At 44.0% G+C, this 16859-nt stretch overlaps 6 protein-coding genes and 1 non-coding gene across 7 annotated transcripts; all 7 read right to left on the reverse strand.

Moving 5' to 3' along the window:
- Nucleotides 1–273: 273 nt before the first annotated feature.
- Nucleotides 274–4526, reverse strand: LOC145709600 (uncharacterized). The gene is made up of 3 exons (XM_081787286.1): nt 4073–4526; nt 867–4025; nt 274–823 (listed from the first exon to the last, which is right to left on the reverse strand). Exons 1-3 carry the CDS (start codon nt 4423–4425, stop codon nt 718–720), a joined length of 3618 nt encoding a protein of 1205 aa, XP_081643412.1. The 5' UTR covers nt 4426–4526; the 3' UTR covers nt 274–717.
- A 15-nt stretch (nt 4527–4541) lies between these two features.
- Nucleotides 4542–6222, reverse strand: LOC145709614 (delta(3,5)-Delta(2,4)-dienoyl-CoA isomerase, mitochondrial-like). Its single transcript, XM_081787302.1, has 5 exons — nt 6121–6222; nt 5625–5930; nt 5258–5574; nt 4796–4912; nt 4542–4749 (listed from the first exon to the last, which is right to left on the reverse strand). The coding sequence occupies exons 1-5, from the start codon at nt 6194–6196 to the stop codon at nt 4666–4668; spliced, it is 900 nt and encodes a 299-aa protein (XP_081643428.1). The 5' UTR covers nt 6197–6222; the 3' UTR covers nt 4542–4665.
- Nucleotides 6223–7989: 1767 nt separating this feature from the next.
- LOC145709607 (uncharacterized) lies at nt 7990–11083 on the reverse strand. Its single transcript, XM_081787292.1, has 10 exons — nt 10915–11083; nt 10272–10396; nt 10058–10221; nt 9700–9898; nt 9442–9523; nt 9317–9394; nt 9159–9271; nt 8731–9115; nt 8443–8581; nt 7990–8396 (listed from the first exon to the last, which is right to left on the reverse strand). Exons 1-10 carry the CDS (start codon nt 10981–10983, stop codon nt 8071–8073), a joined length of 1680 nt encoding a protein of 559 aa, XP_081643418.1. The 5' UTR covers nt 10984–11083; the 3' UTR covers nt 7990–8070.
- On the reverse strand, nt 9568–9649 carry TRNAS-GCU (transfer RNA serine (anticodon GCU)). The gene has a single exon. It is a non-coding gene; the product is annotated as a tRNA-Ser (tRNA).
- A 1347-nt stretch (nt 11084–12430) lies between the features above and the next one.
- On the reverse strand, nt 12431–14164 carry LOC145709622 (uncharacterized). Its single transcript, XM_081787310.1, has 3 exons — nt 13764–14164; nt 13381–13720; nt 12431–12611 (listed from the first exon to the last, which is right to left on the reverse strand). Exons 1-3 carry the CDS (start codon nt 13898–13900, stop codon nt 12552–12554), a joined length of 537 nt encoding a protein of 178 aa, XP_081643436.1. The 5' UTR covers nt 13901–14164; the 3' UTR covers nt 12431–12551.
- On the reverse strand, nt 14011–15377 carry LOC145708784 (uncharacterized). The gene is made up of 3 exons (XM_081786482.1): nt 15026–15377; nt 14230–14846; nt 14011–14167 (listed from the first exon to the last, which is right to left on the reverse strand). Exons 1-3 carry the CDS (start codon nt 15074–15076, stop codon nt 14011–14013), a joined length of 825 nt encoding a protein of 274 aa, XP_081642608.1. The 5' UTR covers nt 15077–15377.
- Nucleotides 15378–15629: 252 nt separating this feature from the next.
- On the reverse strand, nt 15630–16754 carry LOC145709618 (14-3-3 protein beta/alpha-B-like). Its single transcript, XM_081787305.1, has 7 exons — nt 16607–16754; nt 16438–16562; nt 16237–16388; nt 16089–16191; nt 15956–16041; nt 15827–15914; nt 15630–15778 (listed from the first exon to the last, which is right to left on the reverse strand). Exons 1-7 carry the CDS (start codon nt 16716–16718, stop codon nt 15707–15709), a joined length of 738 nt encoding a protein of 245 aa, XP_081643431.1. The 5' UTR covers nt 16719–16754; the 3' UTR covers nt 15630–15706.
- Nucleotides 16755–16859: the final 105 nt, after the last annotated feature.

Consider the following 16859-nt stretch of genomic DNA (forward strand, 5'->3'; position numbering starts at 1 on the left):
GAAGTATTATTATATGTAATTCAGTAGACTCTTTTATCTTTCGCGAAGAGTAAATAAGTAATGGAAAGCGATTTTTCGCTTATCTGGCAGTAGGTTGGTGTGACTTTTCTCAAGCCATACTATTGTCAGCAATTTTGCCACATATCCTCCCACTCGTCGCTGTCTTCCGATTTGATCGCTGGAATATGGATTTTCAATAACCTTTTTCTCCAAATCAGTGACAAATCAACTCATTTTCTCATATATTCTAAAAGGAATCAGGATATGAGAAGATAACCTAGTATTTATAATGAATTTTTCACAGACATATCCATGATTGAACTTAAAGTAAGGGCAAATAAATGCGTTTTACGCTCATCACGTGATCGTTAATGGCAGTAATAAATAGTTTAGAGCCTAAGAAGGGTATTTACGTGAACAATCGAACTTTTAATTTAGTTTGAGTGTGGTCGTGACAGTGAAAGAAGAGTCTTAAGAGGTCCTGGCTATTGTTTGTTATTGCCACGATATTGGATTTGGTCGACTAAGTTGGAATATTTTCGATAAGAGTGAGGACTTTATGGGCTATTAAAGAGCTGATGGAGCTGTGCAAAAGCAAGTGTAACGGCAATAATTGAAGATTTTGAAAATGAAACAAGTGAGAAAAGCAAGTCGGAGATATTTCAAGATATGCGTTTACCACGGACCACACAGCAGGTTTCTTCAAGAAGGACCAGGTCATTGAACAATCCTTTGACCGTTAGCAGCTGGTCGCGGTTGTTGCCGTGGAGGAGGGCGGAAGTGTCTATCAAAGACTTCACCTGACCGGCTCATGAATTTACGACTAAACACGAAACTTAAAAGGGAATCATTTTTGGACTTCTTACATGTATCTCGACGTTAGTTTTATTGCTTCATCTTCGAATTCGTAAGTTTTGAGCTCCTTTACTATTCTTTTTGCAATTGAAAGTGCGCATTTCTTGATGATATATCGATAGTCGTCTTCGTTTTCTATTCGGCCAACGGTGCAGTTTGGGTCAGTATACTCTTGCAGACTCTTGCAAAGATTGTCCGCAGTACGTACTCTCAGTTTCTCGATCTTCATACGATGCTCCTCTGGGCTCATTTCTGGTGCGTCCCAAGTCGTCTCACGGGTGTCCTCGTGATAGTAGTATGGAGTTCCATCTTCGCTGTCGTGACCTTTCCAACCATCCGGCAATAGAGAGTCGGGCACTCGTTTCTTCTTTTCTTCGGCTTCTTTGACTGCTTTGGCTTTCATCCTTTCAGCCATTCTGCGCTCCATTTCAATCTCTTCAGCTTCTTTTGCTTTACGCTTGGCCTTTTCTCTGGCCTTTTGCGCTTCGCGTTTCTCGAACATCTTCCCTGCTTTCCAGGTTCTGAAGAATTCCTCCACATCATCTGTATTAATGCGGACGAGGAGACTGCCGTCTTCATGCTTATCGAGTAGACAGGCAACTCCATCAATGATGGTTTCGTCGTCTTCGGACGGCTTGATATGAGCATGAAGCTTTTTAATTTTACAACGTTGCTCATCTGCCGTCATATCAGCAGGATTAGGCGACTCGGGCGGCGTTATTGGACCTTCATTGCTTCCCATATCGTAGTACTCGCCAGAGCCATTAGATGATTCTATACGCTCACTGTTCAAGCGCTCCTGCTCCGCGGCGGCTCTCACCTCTTCCTCCATCTTCACTTTTTCTTCGAAGCGTCGCCGATAATCACTCTTCCTCTTTTCCCACTCCACTGGATCCACATCCGGCTTTCTCGGTTTGGGACTCCTTCTTCTTTGATACGATGGTTCTCGCTTCTCTTCTTTTTTCTGTGGTTCAGGAATAGTCTCTGAGGAAGGCTTGCGTGCGACGGGAATTTTCTTCAACTGGATCATCCTTGTCAACTTGCGCCATTTTGTGACAAGTGCATTGGCTCTTTCCTGGTGTTCGTCTTCTGTTTTCGACCATTTGTCCATCATTTTAATCCACTCATTATCTTCAACTTTGTCTCGATGGGTAATATCTAACTCTTCAAGTAGCCATAGAATGTCGCCTTTGAGAGCGTTATCGTCGACGTTGTCGTCTTTGGCGTAAGTCAAGAGCATTTCAAGACCGTAGTTATAGATAAAAGCCATTTTGATTTTTCGTGGAGACTTGCCAACTAGCTCTAAGGCCCATCTGCGTGCCTCTATCTCGTTTGGACGAACTCTAGACATGGTCGTTATGAACGGTGATATATCTTCTTTATGTTGCAGCTTTTTCATCTTCATGATCTTTTTTCCGTAGTGGTTCTCGTCCACGCCAGCTTTTCTTCTATATTCAGCCTCGTCAGCTTCTCTACCGATTGTACCGCGACAGGAAGGGGCTCCACAGAGGCACTTTTGAGCTTTGCCAAAATGAATAAACTGGTAATTGAAGGTTATCTCTGTATTTGGTTGGATATCCTTCGTTGCGAAGAAACCAATTCGAAGCATTCCATTGACGGTCCATTTTTGCGTTTCAGCGTTGGGTTCGCAGGAATGGTTCATGAACCTGGAGATTGAGCCTCGTTTGTAAGCGTCGATCGTTGCCTGCGGCGTGAGCTCCATGAAATAATGGTGTTGCGTCCCAGACCGAGCATATTCGTGTGATCTCTTTTTGAACTCTTTAGCACTCACCACTTCTCCGACGTATTCCATTATGAATGTTCCAGCAGAAATAACCTCGGTTGCTCTCAGACCGTGACCTTTTCCTTCTGTCGAGAAGACTTCTACAGGTGCATTATTCTGGCGCTGGAAGTTCTTGTTTGTACATCGGTCGCCAGTTCTACACCTGCTGCTGCACTCGACGAGGATCGCGCGGTTAAGACACTCGTAGCCACAGCAAACCTCATCAGGGTCATCAGGAGGGCGACATTCGCAGTCCATCTTCCGGGTATCTTTTCCAGCACGTACGAAATCTTTGTTGCAGCGATAGATTGGTTCAGTAATCATGTCAAACTCGGGCATGGCTGGTTTTTTTTCGTCAGTGTCAGGTTTCTCCTCATGCTGCTCAGTAGTTGAATCAGACTGACTGTGACCATTTAGTTTTTGGCCATCTTCTGATGATTCGAGCTTGGGGATGACGACGGTCGGAGCGGTGACATCAAAATCAGGCGCAGCTGAAAACCGTGATTTCCGGCGAAGTGGCGCAGGAGGTGGGCAAGGGGCGGCTATAACTGGTTCAGCTTTGATAGAGATTGGGGCGTCAGGGCGCTTGTCTCCAAGACACTCCATATTGTCCAGCCCTTTAAACCAAGAGACACTATTATTAATGAAATTCACGTCGTCTTCATCATACTCGTCAGAATCGGAGATGTCCATTCCATCGGAAAGAATTTCTTGTATTTCTGGGCATTCTGTTTTGACTACAAAAGGGGAGGTGATGGGCTGCATGAGAGGTTTTTGCTGAGGTTTTGCTTTTGGGTTATTCATTGCATGTTCTTGCTTAACATCTGCTACTGGAAGTGGAGATGACGGTGGCTTTTCAACTTGCTGTGGTACTGGGACCGGTAGAGGAGGCTCGACGGGAGGAGATGGCTCGGTCGGAAGAGGCTGGTCAATCGACAGAGGTGGATGGTCTTTTGCCGAGGATTGATCGTCAGGAAGAGGTGCATCTAGAGGTGGTTTAATGAAAGACCCGCTTTCGAAGCCACCATGAATTTCTGTTTTCACAGAAATGGGTGCTTTTTTCGGAGAAACGACTCGCCACTTCGCGTCGCCGTTCGTTGAACCATTAAGACCATTGAATTTGATTCCGGTGTGAATGGTAGGAGGCGCTTTTGGTTCAATCTCTTCATCCGAATCGCCAAAGAAGTCGGCCAGGGTAGGTTTCTTCTTTCGCGGCGATGGATTTTCAATCTCCGTCTTTGGCTTAGAGTCGAGTTCTTTAAGAGTGTTGACATCGGAGTGACCGTTGGTGGCTTTTGGGGATGGAGAACGTATTTTGCTGCTTGATGCAGAGGATGAACGACGCCTTGATCTTGAACGTCGTCCATCACGCGAAGATTTCTTTCGTCTGAAATTTATTCGGTGAAAATTTGGCTGCTAGAGAAAGTAGCTTACCTTGCTGATGATCTTCTCCGACGGGATCTTCTTGAGCTAGATTTGTAACTAGAACGTCTGCGTCTACGTGAGCTCGACCTGGTTCGAGATCTTTTTCTGTCCCGACGAGAGCTTCGTGATCGCCGTCGACGTCGTTTATTTTCTCGACTTCTTGACCGACTTCTCGATCGATTCCGTTTATAAGACTTTTTCCGATCCGATTCTGTATGTCTGTAACTTTTCGGTCTTTTTGAATTGCGTTTTCTGTCTCTTGAGCGGCTTCTGCTGGAGTCAGAAGAGTCGGATGACGAGAGAGAATGCTCTGAGTCGGAGCTGCTGCTGTCTCGTGAATCCTTTCGTCCAGCCGGTGCCATTGCTCATCCGTCGAGCAACGGAAATCAGACTCAAAGATAGGGCTGAATTCTGATTAGAAGAATCAGTCAATCAATCAAAATAAGTTATCTAAAAAGAGCGTTCTAAGATTAAAGTGTAAAACTAGAAGTATCTGTTTCGAATTATCAGAAAATAAATAATAGAAATCAGGAAATCCATCGGAAAATCAGTATAACGAATTAGAATGACAGTACGTCAGTTGTACGTTGAAGTGTTTAGTTTTACAAGTCCTCGAACTCAACATCCGAGAGAGGCTGCTTCATCATTGCTGCTTGAGCTGACTTCATCAAGTCTTCGGATTGAAGCTAGAACGACGTTACGAATACTCAATTAATCGACGGAAAAACGTACCTGAGCAGCGTTCCACTCAGCAATCTGGACTAGTCCATCGGCCACAGAGTGGTCACGTGCGTAGTTCATAACGATCTTGGTACCTTGGACTGCCACAGGCGACTTTTCGGCGATGCTCTTTTAATGATTCTTTTTCAAATCGTCTTCTTTACTACCGGACATCCGGTATTACAACATGTTGTTATATACCGAAAGAGGGGTCAGTATTTCTCTGAAGATCACGTGACGTCATGTTTCTTGACGTCATGTGGCACAAGGAATGTGTCAATCGAAAATTCGTTGAACTTGAGCCAACTGGGGAGTTTCGAGGAAGCGAGCAGCGCGTGGGTGGAAGTCACGCACGCCCACGGAAAGAACGCAAGAATTTCGCGTGGGTCGCTCCAAGGGAATTAAAAAATTTGCCGCTTGGTGGCGCATAACGTCAATGCACAAAATCGTCGCTACTAGGGGAAAGAACCTTTCCTTGGCAACATCGAGTGCAGCTGCTAGAGTTGTCTCTTTATTTTCGTAGACTTTACTAACGAATCCGATGTCCTTCGCCTCTGAGGCATCGAATTTGCGAGCAGTGAGGGCGAGCTCGCGGGCGGTAGAGTCGTTGCCGATTATTTTCGGAAATCGCTGAAGTGTTCCGAGATCAGCTGCAAGGCCAACATCGACCTCTTTGATAGTAAACCAGGCGTCGGCGCTAGAATATCGGATGTCGCAAGCGGAGAGGACGTCAATCGCGCCGCCGATGCATGCTCCATGAATTGCCCCAATCACGGGCTTTGGGCAATCAGCTAAAAAGGCAACATCTTTATCGTGTTCTTTCTAAACGCAAGTCTCTCACCAATAGAATTGACAGGCTTTTGCAGCCTGAGAACCATTTTGCGAAGCGCTCGCGCCTTGTGCCCGACGTCATCCTTTTCCATGACCTGGCCCAGTTCGCCGGCCAGTTGCATCAGATCGATGCCCGCCGACCAGAATTTCTCACCCGAAGCAGTAAGGACGATTGATCTGACTTTCTCATCGTCAGCAGCAGCGTTGAAGACCATTTCGCATTCGTGCCAGAAGTCGGCGTTCATCGCGTTGCCTTTTTTCGGCCGGTTGATTTCCACTTGCAAAACTCCCGGGTGAGGACTGGACAATGCAAGAGCTAGAATTTTTCATTTGATTTAATTCTTCCGTCTCTGCTTTAAATTCTTTTTCCAATCTCTAATTTGCACAACGTTAGGTTCTATCAATGCGCCCACGCTAGAGAATGAACACTCGGTCGGTTCCCACAAAGAATTATATTACGCTTCAGATTCTCATGTATGGAAGGGACTCTGTTAGACTAGCCTAACCTTTGCATTCGAGTGCGGCGGTCGAGGAAGATCGACAAATCGCCCGGGAGAGTGTGTTTCCGACTACTCGAAACATACTGAACCACTGCTTACAGTCTTTCTTACTGTATGTTATTTAATTTTCCAATCTTGCCAAAGAAAGAATAATTCAACCAAAGCTTCAGCTTTTCAACTGCTCTGTTTCAACATAAGAAATTGAAAAATTGAGGCGAAAGGATTTACTCCCAAATCGTGTCAGTTTATTTGAACAGAACTTGCTGCAGAAATAAAAAGGGTACAGAAAGGGGGAATATATTGATTGCTGGAAAACTTATAAAAACTTAAAAAAATAAAATTGAAAAAGTAGCTGAACTCAGATAGAAAAGTCGCTTGGGTTGGGTCTTTGTTGAGGAGTTGCTGTTTACATATTTATATGTACATTGACAAGGTTAAGTATGAAAATAGATATCTCTTAGTGTTTGACCAGGAATGCGGTAAGCACGTGGAAAGTATCGAATAATTTGTATGTCTGGAACATTTTTGAGGAATTGTCTTTGTCGAGAATCGACTCAGTTACAGTGATGCTTACTTTGAGTCAGACCGGGCTCGCTTCTTTAGTTGTTGCTCGTTTATCAGAAAACTGATGACGAATCAACTATTATTTCAAATAAAAATGATTACTTAATTCTAGGGTCTGATAATGGCAATGAAGGACATTTAAGCTAATACGGAGTTATTTGGGGACTTTAATATACTCTTCAATAGACTTCTGTAAACTACATTTGCCGTCGGGATGCTTGAGCCAGAAGTTGATCGCTTCTCGAATCTCTTGGTCGGTGCCAGCTGGCCAAGACAGTCCGAATTCCCCGTTTCCTATCTTCGAAAATGTTTTAAAAACCGAAAATGATTCATCAAGTACCCTGTTGTATTGAATAACTGGTCCATTCTTAACGCGGATTTCGTCCCTTTTCACTTTGTCGGTAAAACAATAGCGCTGCGACTTGAAATCGAACAGGCCGGAGCTTTTAAAGCAAGCGTACTGGATCGGAGTGCAATTTTCGTCATAATGCTTTTCGCTGATTACTCTTCCTTGCGCGCGACGGCGACTTGAGCTCGATAGGTTTTGAATGGAGCTTGTAAAAGTGCTTGGAGGAGTGGGATATCTGCTGTGAGGACTGAAATAAAAACGCGGTTACTTATTTTGCCAGCTATTTAGCTATTACCTTATGCTGCCATTTGTACTAGCAGTGGTGCTATGAAAATTAGCGATGTTGGATTGAGATAGCGCAATAGGCGTTGAGGGAGGATCGTAGGTACTCATAGGCCTGCAGCTGGGCGCACTGCGCGGTCGCGAGCCGGCCGCCTTGTCCCGACGTCCAATGTTGATGGGGAAGAACTCGAAATTTCCATTATCCGGGCCCATTATATCTTCAATTGCTTGCTCGATCCTAAAACAAACAGATTAAACAAAGAGGCCAAATCCCATTCACGGTGCTTCACTCGAGTGTGAGGAAGGAAAAGAATCATTACATCTGGCGGCATGTTTACTAACGGAATCAATCCATAGTCACACTGAAATAACTCGGCAAAAGAATAGACAATTACCGTTTTACGGACTCGTACTGCCTATTTGCATGGGCAAGGTGATGCTCGATGGTTGTGTTTGGATAGTTGCTGTCTATTGTTCGCCGTTTGCCGGCGCAATCAAAGTACGATCCGACTTCGTCTCCTTCCTTCTGCTCGAAGCGTTCGCCTCCGTAGAAGTTGACTTCGAAGGAGCCGTTCTCCATCAGCCTAGCATCGCCAAGGTCCGTCCAGATTTTGATCTTTGTCGTTTTTGACTTGATCAATTGAGTGTACTTGTGAAGGTAATCCCACTTTTTTCGCAATTTTGCTGGTATCTCGGGATATCTGTGAATTTCACTGATAATGCGGATTTGATATGTCCAACTATCGACAGTAGGTGTCAAACTAGTCACTATCTCTATTTGCACAGGGCGTAGAGAACGTACAGGCACTCTGTGTGCAGTAACTATCGAATCCTTTCCTGCGACCAATGCCATTGGGAAGGTAGGGCTGCTCCTTCGGCGTCACTTTCTGGTTATCGTAGCTCGGAGTGTACTCGGTGACAGTTTGCGATCTGCACGCCACGAGAATCGACTTTTTGATGAATCCGTCCTGGTCGAGTGTCTCAAGCACAAGTCGCTCGCCAGATATGATATGGCAAATGTTCTTGTTCTTCTGCGATCTGGTGGGAATGAGCCGACGGGCGCACAACTGCGGAAGTGGAGAAAGATCTAAGTTGGTCAAATATACGACTTGCTTGTTAAGAAAAGGAACTACCGTTAGATGCTTGCGGTGCGATAGCAACATCCACGGTCGTGAATCTTGTCGGAAGTGATTGCTGTCGGTAGTGCAGTGGAATTGCGGGCGCCGACTTCCCAGAGCGCGGTGAAATACGGGAGCCAGATGTGTCAATATTCTACAATAAAGTTCATTTCCGTTTGGAATTTGCTTCGCTCTTCAGAACGAAATAATGATGTTCAAAGTCGCTGCCGCTTTCGAGTTATATCCTTGACACACACTTGTCATGATTTACAGACAGATTGCGGAATTGAACTTTTGTTGTACCTGGGATATGCCCGAGCCGTATCCTGTGCTCGGGTCTCTCGTCGTATTTGCCGAATAGCTCGGGATCGATGGTGTTTGCGGCGGTGGCATGTACTCGCGGCTGGGGATGCGCTCGACGGAGTGGCTCCGCGATTTGCGCCCGGAACGGCCACAGTTGTCGGACGCGTTGCTAGAAACGCTGGATCGACGCGACGATTGACGCGACGCTCCTCGATGAGGATGAGCGGATGAGGAAGCTTGAGGTCGATTGTTGTAAAACGAGTTAGATTGCTGTTGACCATGCTGTGAATGCGATATTTGACTAAATCGGCTGTGTAAGTCGGAAATGTCCGACATCGTCCGCTCGCGACGAGCAAGAAACGGATGATCCAAGAGGTTTTCGATTCTAAAAACAAACTTATGCCTTGTCAAAACGATATCTAACTTACGAAATCCTTTTCGTGGGGTTTTTCTCAAGCGTTTTAGAGATCAAGTCCTTCGCGTGTTCTGATAAAAGCTCGGGAATGTGAATTTCGCTCATAGGGATTTTCTTCATGGTGTCCTTGATGTTGAAATTGAGGAAAGAGAAGGGTTCAAGGGATGTTACCTTTGGATTATCTCCTTCTACCGGCGGCCTGCCAACGAGAAGTTGATAGATAAGAATACCCAGACTCCAAATATCAACCTAGAAATTGAATTAAGGCAATTGCTAGAGATAGAATGGGTTATTACTTGATTGCTGTATCCATTTCTGGCGATCATTTCAGGAGGCAAGTAGTTTGGAGTCCCGCAGAATGTATTCATCTTGTCGTTTCTAAAATAAAACCGGTTATTTTTATGAAATTCTAAAAAGGTATTCGACACCGATGGGATTCGAACCCACGCGTGCAGAGCACATTGGATTAGCAGTCCAACGCCTTAACCTCTCGGCCACAGTGTCAACCGGCAGGTGCCCCTGTTTCGCCCGCCCAATTCAAAACAACAACTTGCCTACTGCTCAGCTTCGTCGCGAGACCAAAGTCGGTTATCTTGACGTTGTTGTCCTTGTCGAGCAAGATGTTTTGCAGCTTGAAATCGCGATGAACGAGGTTGTTCTTTTGGAAGAATTGAACGCCGTCGACGATCTGGGAAACGAGGCGGCTAACTTCTGGCTCGGCTAAGCCGGGCTGGCCTTTTTGACGGAGGTAGTCTGAATTTCGGGAGTTTACAACTGACTATGCTCGAGTCATTGAGAGGGCAAAATATACAAAAGGAAGTAAGTGGTAGTAGTATTTGCTCGTTACTCCTTCGCGTTAGGCAATTTGGACAAAGGATTGTCCAGTCAATTACGCCATCGATCATGATTTACCTTTCAAGTCGCCTTTCTCCGCCCATTCAAGCACTATACAGAACATATCCTGGTTGGTTTTGTTGAAGTCGAAGCATTCGACGAAGCGAATGACGCGCGGGCAGTTCTCCAGCCGCTTGTGGATCTCGCATTCGGACTTGATACGCTTTTCATGTTCCCGCCGCCTAAAATCACAATCAGTAAAGAAAGGAAAGCAGATTAGCCGCAATCTTACTTGATTTTCTTTGAGTTCAAGTCGATGAGCTTGACAGCGACTAGCCCTCCTTGCTCGCCTTCGTCGATTGCCTTGTAGACCTCGCTGAAGCCGCCGCGTTTGACAGCATCGCCCAAGATGCGATACTAAACAGACAGCATGTTAAAAATCGCCAAGATCAACAATGCTGGAATTCCGAAGAGCGAAAAAGTCCTAATGACTCCGTTAAATCACCAAAAGCAAATGGCAAGAGGAAATTTTCAATTTGCTAATGTCACGGTGCGAATGTATTCGTATTTGCTTTGCGACTTATATAATGCGTCGTTACGGTCCCATCAAAAAGGAAGCCCCTGTTTGTAAAAGATAGTGACTATTTATCTTCGTCTTCTCGACTTCCAACGCCGGTTTGGAGCCAGAATGAAACGAGCCTGTCTTTTACTACATTGCCTCCAACTTTAAAGGCTACTTCGATTTGACGTTTTTTGATCCCTTCAAGAATTAATGGTAAAAGAAACCCCGTCAATGCACTACAAAGGGCCTATATCAGGTTGACGATTGCAAAGAAAGCGCGCAAGAAAACACCGTCTATTGTTCTTTTACGTTTCCCAATTTAATGACTTTGATAAAGCCTTCCAATCATGTTAAAAAAAAAGAATGAACTTACCTTGCTCTTCCTTCCATGCAGTATTTCAGCATCGCGGAGGGTGGAATCAGAGTGCGCGTAGTTGTTCATGAGTTCAGTTTTCTTCTTTCCATTCTCTCTGACAAGGCTTGTTGGTTTTTAGCAATTGCTACCGATTTCTATCGTCATTCTAGAAAAGAAGGCAACATTAGCGCTGTATTGAACTGTATCTCTGTAGTTGAAAAAAGTTAGACAAACAATCTCGGTGACTCGGAATCGGAAAATTGGATCCTCGCGTGAAATTAAGGCGATTGGCTTTGTAATGGAAGCAGCCCGGAGTGTTTTGCGTTAGCCCGTATATCCATTGTCCGCTGATGTATTGTAAAATCCCAAATTCAAAGGAACTCGCCTCTCTACCTTCCACACTAGAGCGCCTGAGCTACTATAATAGAGTACGCAGTTGAATTACAATCAAACCACAATATTTTAAATGATGATCAGTTTGAGTAATAAGATTTATTGCCAAAAACAAAGCAAAATGATAAAGTCGCTAAATAATGAAATTTACAGGCGGATAAGTAACGTATTCGGAAAAAGGTATTAGCTTGGTTGCGCTCTGTAATCTGTGTACAAAACCTGAGTCAGGGTCTTGGAAAAGCTTTTATGAAAAAGCCGCATAACCTTCTCAATCAATTTCAAAGTCTGATAAAGCCGCTTTGTAAAACCTGACTCAGGTTTTATACATAGGTTGCCGAGCCCAGTGGCTAGTTACGACCCTGAATAAGGTAAATAAGGCTGAAAACTGAGATTGCACTTAACCGAATTTCGATTATGGAATGATTGTTCAATCGGAATTCTTCTTCACTACGCTGGAGAAAATCTCTGTGCAGCATTAAAATTGAGTTGGATTTTGTGCACACAAAAGCACGCTGTAATTTGGACGACAATCTACGGCGCGGCAAACACACTCTGCTCTTGAGGCAAATACGATCACCAGGACGATTTAATTGACTCCAAATACTTTTCATGCTCTTTATTCATGTTCCTTTTCAAAAAGTGGCAAAGCGGCGTCGTTCGAAAAATGGAAAAACTAAAAAGGCATAAAATTGAGCCGCAGGGCTCTGCCTCATCCCGCTTCACAGTTGGGCATACAATTTTTGACTTACTTATTTTTTCTATCACTACAATAATGATTAATCTTGTAAGAATGGAATTTCTTTTGATTATGAGTTTCCCGGTAGCAAGAATTTCTTCGCTATTTGAACACACAGTAGTTAGCGGTTCCCAATAGTTTGACTTATGTGAATCTGTTTGACTTCGCGTTAGAATAAGATAAATAACTTTTTATTTGCGTGTCAGGGCATTTTGGACGAGCTGGACAAAGAGTTGAATTCAATTGAATTCAACAGAATTTTCTGACGGAAACGCTTTTCATAAAAACACTTCCGTCTTCATTCGCCTGGCTTGTCCAAAGCCGCTAAAATGGGCCCTTTTGGATGCTCTTTCTTCGCCAGCCGCAAGAAGCGCTTTCACATTGGATTAGCAAAACTCAGAAAACTCACCAGAAAAGAATCTTTATTCATCATACAAAAATAGTCGCGGTTAATGAAATCGAAGGTAAATGTGTTTTACAGTATAAATGAAATTTGAAATCGAAAAGAATAAAAGTCGAGTTGGAATCATTTTTTCGGAGCCATGCTCATGTACTCGTCTAATGCTGAATCTAGGCCACTTTTTGTCTTTCTAGCGGTCAATTTAGGCGCGATTATTTTTATTGATAGGCCGGTAGTTTGAAAGAACGGATATTTATTATGCCTGTTTCCATAAACAACTTTTAAAGCTAGCAACGGAAACGCAATTGATTCGAAAAGCAAAGTACTGGCTGAAAATGCCAAATACGCGAACAAGCAAGTGACTTTTGAAGTAGCTTTGGACTTAATCTGTTAACTACCGTTCTGTTTGGGCTGCACTTATAAGTGCCTCGAAAACGGGTAATGTCAGGATCAAGAGTATTTAGCTCTCTTTCGAACAAACAAGCTGACGAGAGAAGCAAATGTCTATTTTTCGACGGAGCTAGTATTCTTTGACTTTCAGCTACTTTGGAACGAGATAATAGTCGAAACGAGTATTTAAATAAAAGAAAAGTTTGCGCTCGGACGAACTTTAATAAAATATTTGATCCTCGGCGACGAAAAAATCGAGCAAAATACTTTCTTTACAAAATGACGCCGGAAGTGGCCGGAAACGAACGTGACTCGTTAAATGTTGTCTTCATGATCAATAGTTAGAAATTGAAAGCTGATTCCGTCTGAACTTTTTACGAAAAAGTCCATAACTCGTCAATATTTGAAGCTGTCGTGATTTTTGTTCTATCGGCCTCGTAGCTCTGACGTTTTCATTGCAAGTGCGCAATTTATTGGCGCCATGAAATATCTTCCACAAGAGCAAATTCCTCCATCACTACTCTTGAAAAGAATTTCATTCTATTTCACTTTCTATGACCGCTGCCTGGGACATATAGCTATCAAGCTCAGCGTCAAGGCCACCTTTCGTCTTCTTCATGTATTCGGCAAGCTCGTTGTCTAATTGTTCCTGCGTTCTTGGCACGGACTTTTGAGTCTTCGCTTGTTTCTTTTTCTGTGCCGTCTTCTTCTTGGGCGTCGTCGTTTGACTCTTTTGGACTTTGCCAGAATTCGCGTTTTTCTTCGTCTGTTTTTTCTTTGACTGCGTTTGCGCCTTCGAGCCTTGATTGTAGCCTTTTGATGCTGTACTGTTATTCTGTTTTCTTTGGGCTGGCTTCTGATTCTTCTTTCCCTGCTGGGGCTGGGTCTTCAGGTCCATTAACTGTCTGCCGGATAAAAATAGAGTCGTAATTCTTCAACCTTTCAAACCTGTCGATGTCTTTGATCATGCTCTGCGACTGGCGAATAATCGCCGCTGCCGCCTGAGGAGTCATTTTAGTCTTCTGAGATCCGGTGGGGGTCTTCTTTGCTGTTTGTGCATTTCTGTTCCTTCGAATTCTCACCATGATTTTCTTAACTAAAAGACGGTTATTTTTCAATCGGTAAATCTCGAAGAATGAATAGTCGAAAATGAACTTTTTTCTGTTGAAGAGAATAAATTAGGAAAAGCGAAAAGTTATTCCACCGTGACGACGTCGCCGTATTTATTGGTCGCTGTTTTCCGTTTTAGAAAGTTTGAATCGCTGCCCTCCGATTTCAAATACATTTTCATCTCGTCGGCCATAATATCTTGCTGCTGCGATTTGTGGTATAAGTCGGAGTACGAGTTGTATCTTTCAAGCGTTCAGCAATTTTTTCAAAAAATAATTATCATAAAATGATTAAAAAAATAAACTGTTGCTGGACTTTCCTTGGAGCCTCCGGTTTTGGCGCTGGAGGAGGTGGAGTTTCTACAACAGGGTTAGATACTGGCGTTTCTTCGAAAACATAATTCTGTGAAGTTTCTGTTTCTTGAATTTTGTCCGTCTTCTTTGGCGAGCCAATGCCGTAGTCATTGTACTCGGCCTCAGCCTTCAAATCAGAATAAGAGCGATATTGATTGTCGTCCTTGCTTCTTCCAATCGGTTGCGCGGGCGAGTGCGAGGGAGCATTGCTCGATTGAGCTGCTCCTGGACTCGTTTGGACAATCAAATGCGGCATATTCGGATTGTTGTGCTTGTAGTTTTGCGCGTATTTCTGAGCGAGCATTTGGCGGATTTGATCCTTAGCGGGCCCATCAGGGTGCACACGCTCGAATTCTCCCGAAAGGAAGTCTTCCTTGAGCATATTTCCCACTTCATGGCCACCGTACAACACGCGCGCTGCCAGCCCAGTCATCATCGCTGCTCCTACAGTGACGCCACGAGACATTTTTTGAGCGAAGCCCGAGCGAAGCAGCGCCCCGTACGAAATCGTCGACACTCCTGCTGGCACGACGAAGTTCGTAAATGCATCGAGTCTTTTTTCGTAATGCTAAAAAAGAGAGTTTCAGAACGCCCTTCCTTGATCTTGAATTCAAGTGCAGAATTCGCCATGCAAAGATTGATTTATTGTCCTAACATTTAAAAGCATGCATTTTTAAAATTGCCTGGGAAGAAAGAGAAACGAATAAACAACTGCGTAACTATCAAGAAATGACTTGTTTGCCTTACCGCATAAATTCTGAATGCAGCTTTGTTATCTTCCTCTCGACTTTGTGACATACTGAAGCTATGCGACTGTAATCGAAGATCCAACAAGCAGATATCAACCAACGGAAGGACGGGATATAATTCTCCGCTTTTCCGTGTTTATTAAACTTTTTAAGCTTTGGCAATAACGTAATATTTAATTGATTTGAAGAGACATAAGGACAAAGGCCTAATTTCAGGATAATTGGATGTTGAAAATGGACATTAGTTTTCCTAGTGACTTTCGGTAAGTGATTTTGAAGAGTTTTCGGTTGAATTTGAACATGTTTGATAAAGAAAATCACAGTACAATAATTTTGATTATTTGCCTAAGTGCCGAAAACGGCTCAAAATAAAAATAGGAAGAACTTCTCACAACTTGAATTTTGTAAATTTGAAATTTACGTTTCCTGTTGCAAATTGGATCGTATCCTCCTGCGAGTTCCATCAATGATGAGGAAACGCTCACATGGAGGATGACGAGTTGCCTCATCTTGTGAGTATTGATGGTATTACTTCGGAAAAATGAGACGAGAGTAAATGACATAAGAGACAGAGAGGTTTTTTGAACTCAACGACATAGTAGTTGTTTATTGGACTGATTTATCGTTTCGTGTATTTTTAGGGATGCGTGTGGGTGTGTGTGGTAGTGTTTCGGTTTGTTTAGGCGTGGTCCTCGCCATCTTCTGGGTCGGCGTTGTCCGAGGTCCACAAGGTCAGGTTGTCTCGGAGGAGCTAGAAAAATATCGATAATGATTGGCCGAGCTGGAGAATTGGTCGTACCTGCATGATCAAGGTCGAATCTTTATAGCTTTCTTCGGAGAGGGAGTCGAGCTCGGCGATGGCATCATCGAATGCGGTCTTGGCGAGTCTAGGCCGCATTAGATACAGACAATTGAGTAGAATACTCACGTGCAGGCGTTCTCGGGGTCGTTCAAAATTTCGTAGTAGAAAACGGAGTAGTTAAGAGCAAGACCGAGTCGGATAGGATGAGTGGGCTACAATCGAATACAGAATCATTATAAAACTTGCAAAAGAGTCTTACAGGCATGTCAGACTGTGCGACGTCGAAGGCGGCCTTGTAAGCTTCCTGGGAGCTCTGCATGATCGCCTTTCGGTCATCACCGCTGGCAACTTCGGCCAAGTACCTTAATTCACAGTTACAGTCATTGAGCCTGAGTGAATGCCTTTACCGGTAGTAATCTCCCTTCATCTTGAGATAGAAGACCTTCGACTCGCCGGTAGAAGACTTGGGGATAAGGTGGGTGTCCAAAAGATTGAGCACGACCTTGCAGATGTCGCGGAGCTCGATCTCGACCTTCTGTCGGTATTCTTGAGCGATGGCCTAAAATCGCCGTAAGTTTTGAAAGAAAAAGACATTTTTGTTCTCGTACGAGTTTCTTCTCGCCATGCTCGCACTTCTGCTCGATGGAGCTGATGATTCGCCAGCTTGATCGGCGAGCACCAACGACGTTCTTGTAGGCGACCGAGAGCAGGTTTCGTTCCTCATTGACCAATTCTGAAAGAAGAAATATTCGTTTAGATAATTCAGGGATGCTTTACCGATTCCGGATTCCGTAACCTTTCGCATGGATTCGGCCATATCGTCATATCGCTCAGCCTGCTCGGAGAGCTTGGCTCGGGCGACGTATTCGGCCTTGGTTTCTTCAGCCATTTCTCTGAAAAAAACCAATTTGAAATTAAAAATAGTGATGATTCCGGGAAGTTGAATCACCGAGGAGATCGTCTAGGGCGGTAGAACCACAAAAGAGGGGGCATTATTTCGAATTTAGAAAAATAGGTTTTTGTAGCCACC

Source organism: Oikopleura dioica, chromosome XSR (genome assembly GCF_907165135.1).
Source record: "Oikopleura dioica chromosome XSR, OKI2018_I68_1.0, whole genome shotgun sequence".
Classification (NCBI taxonomy): Eukaryota; Metazoa; Chordata; class Appendicularia; order Copelata; family Oikopleuridae; genus Oikopleura; species Oikopleura dioica.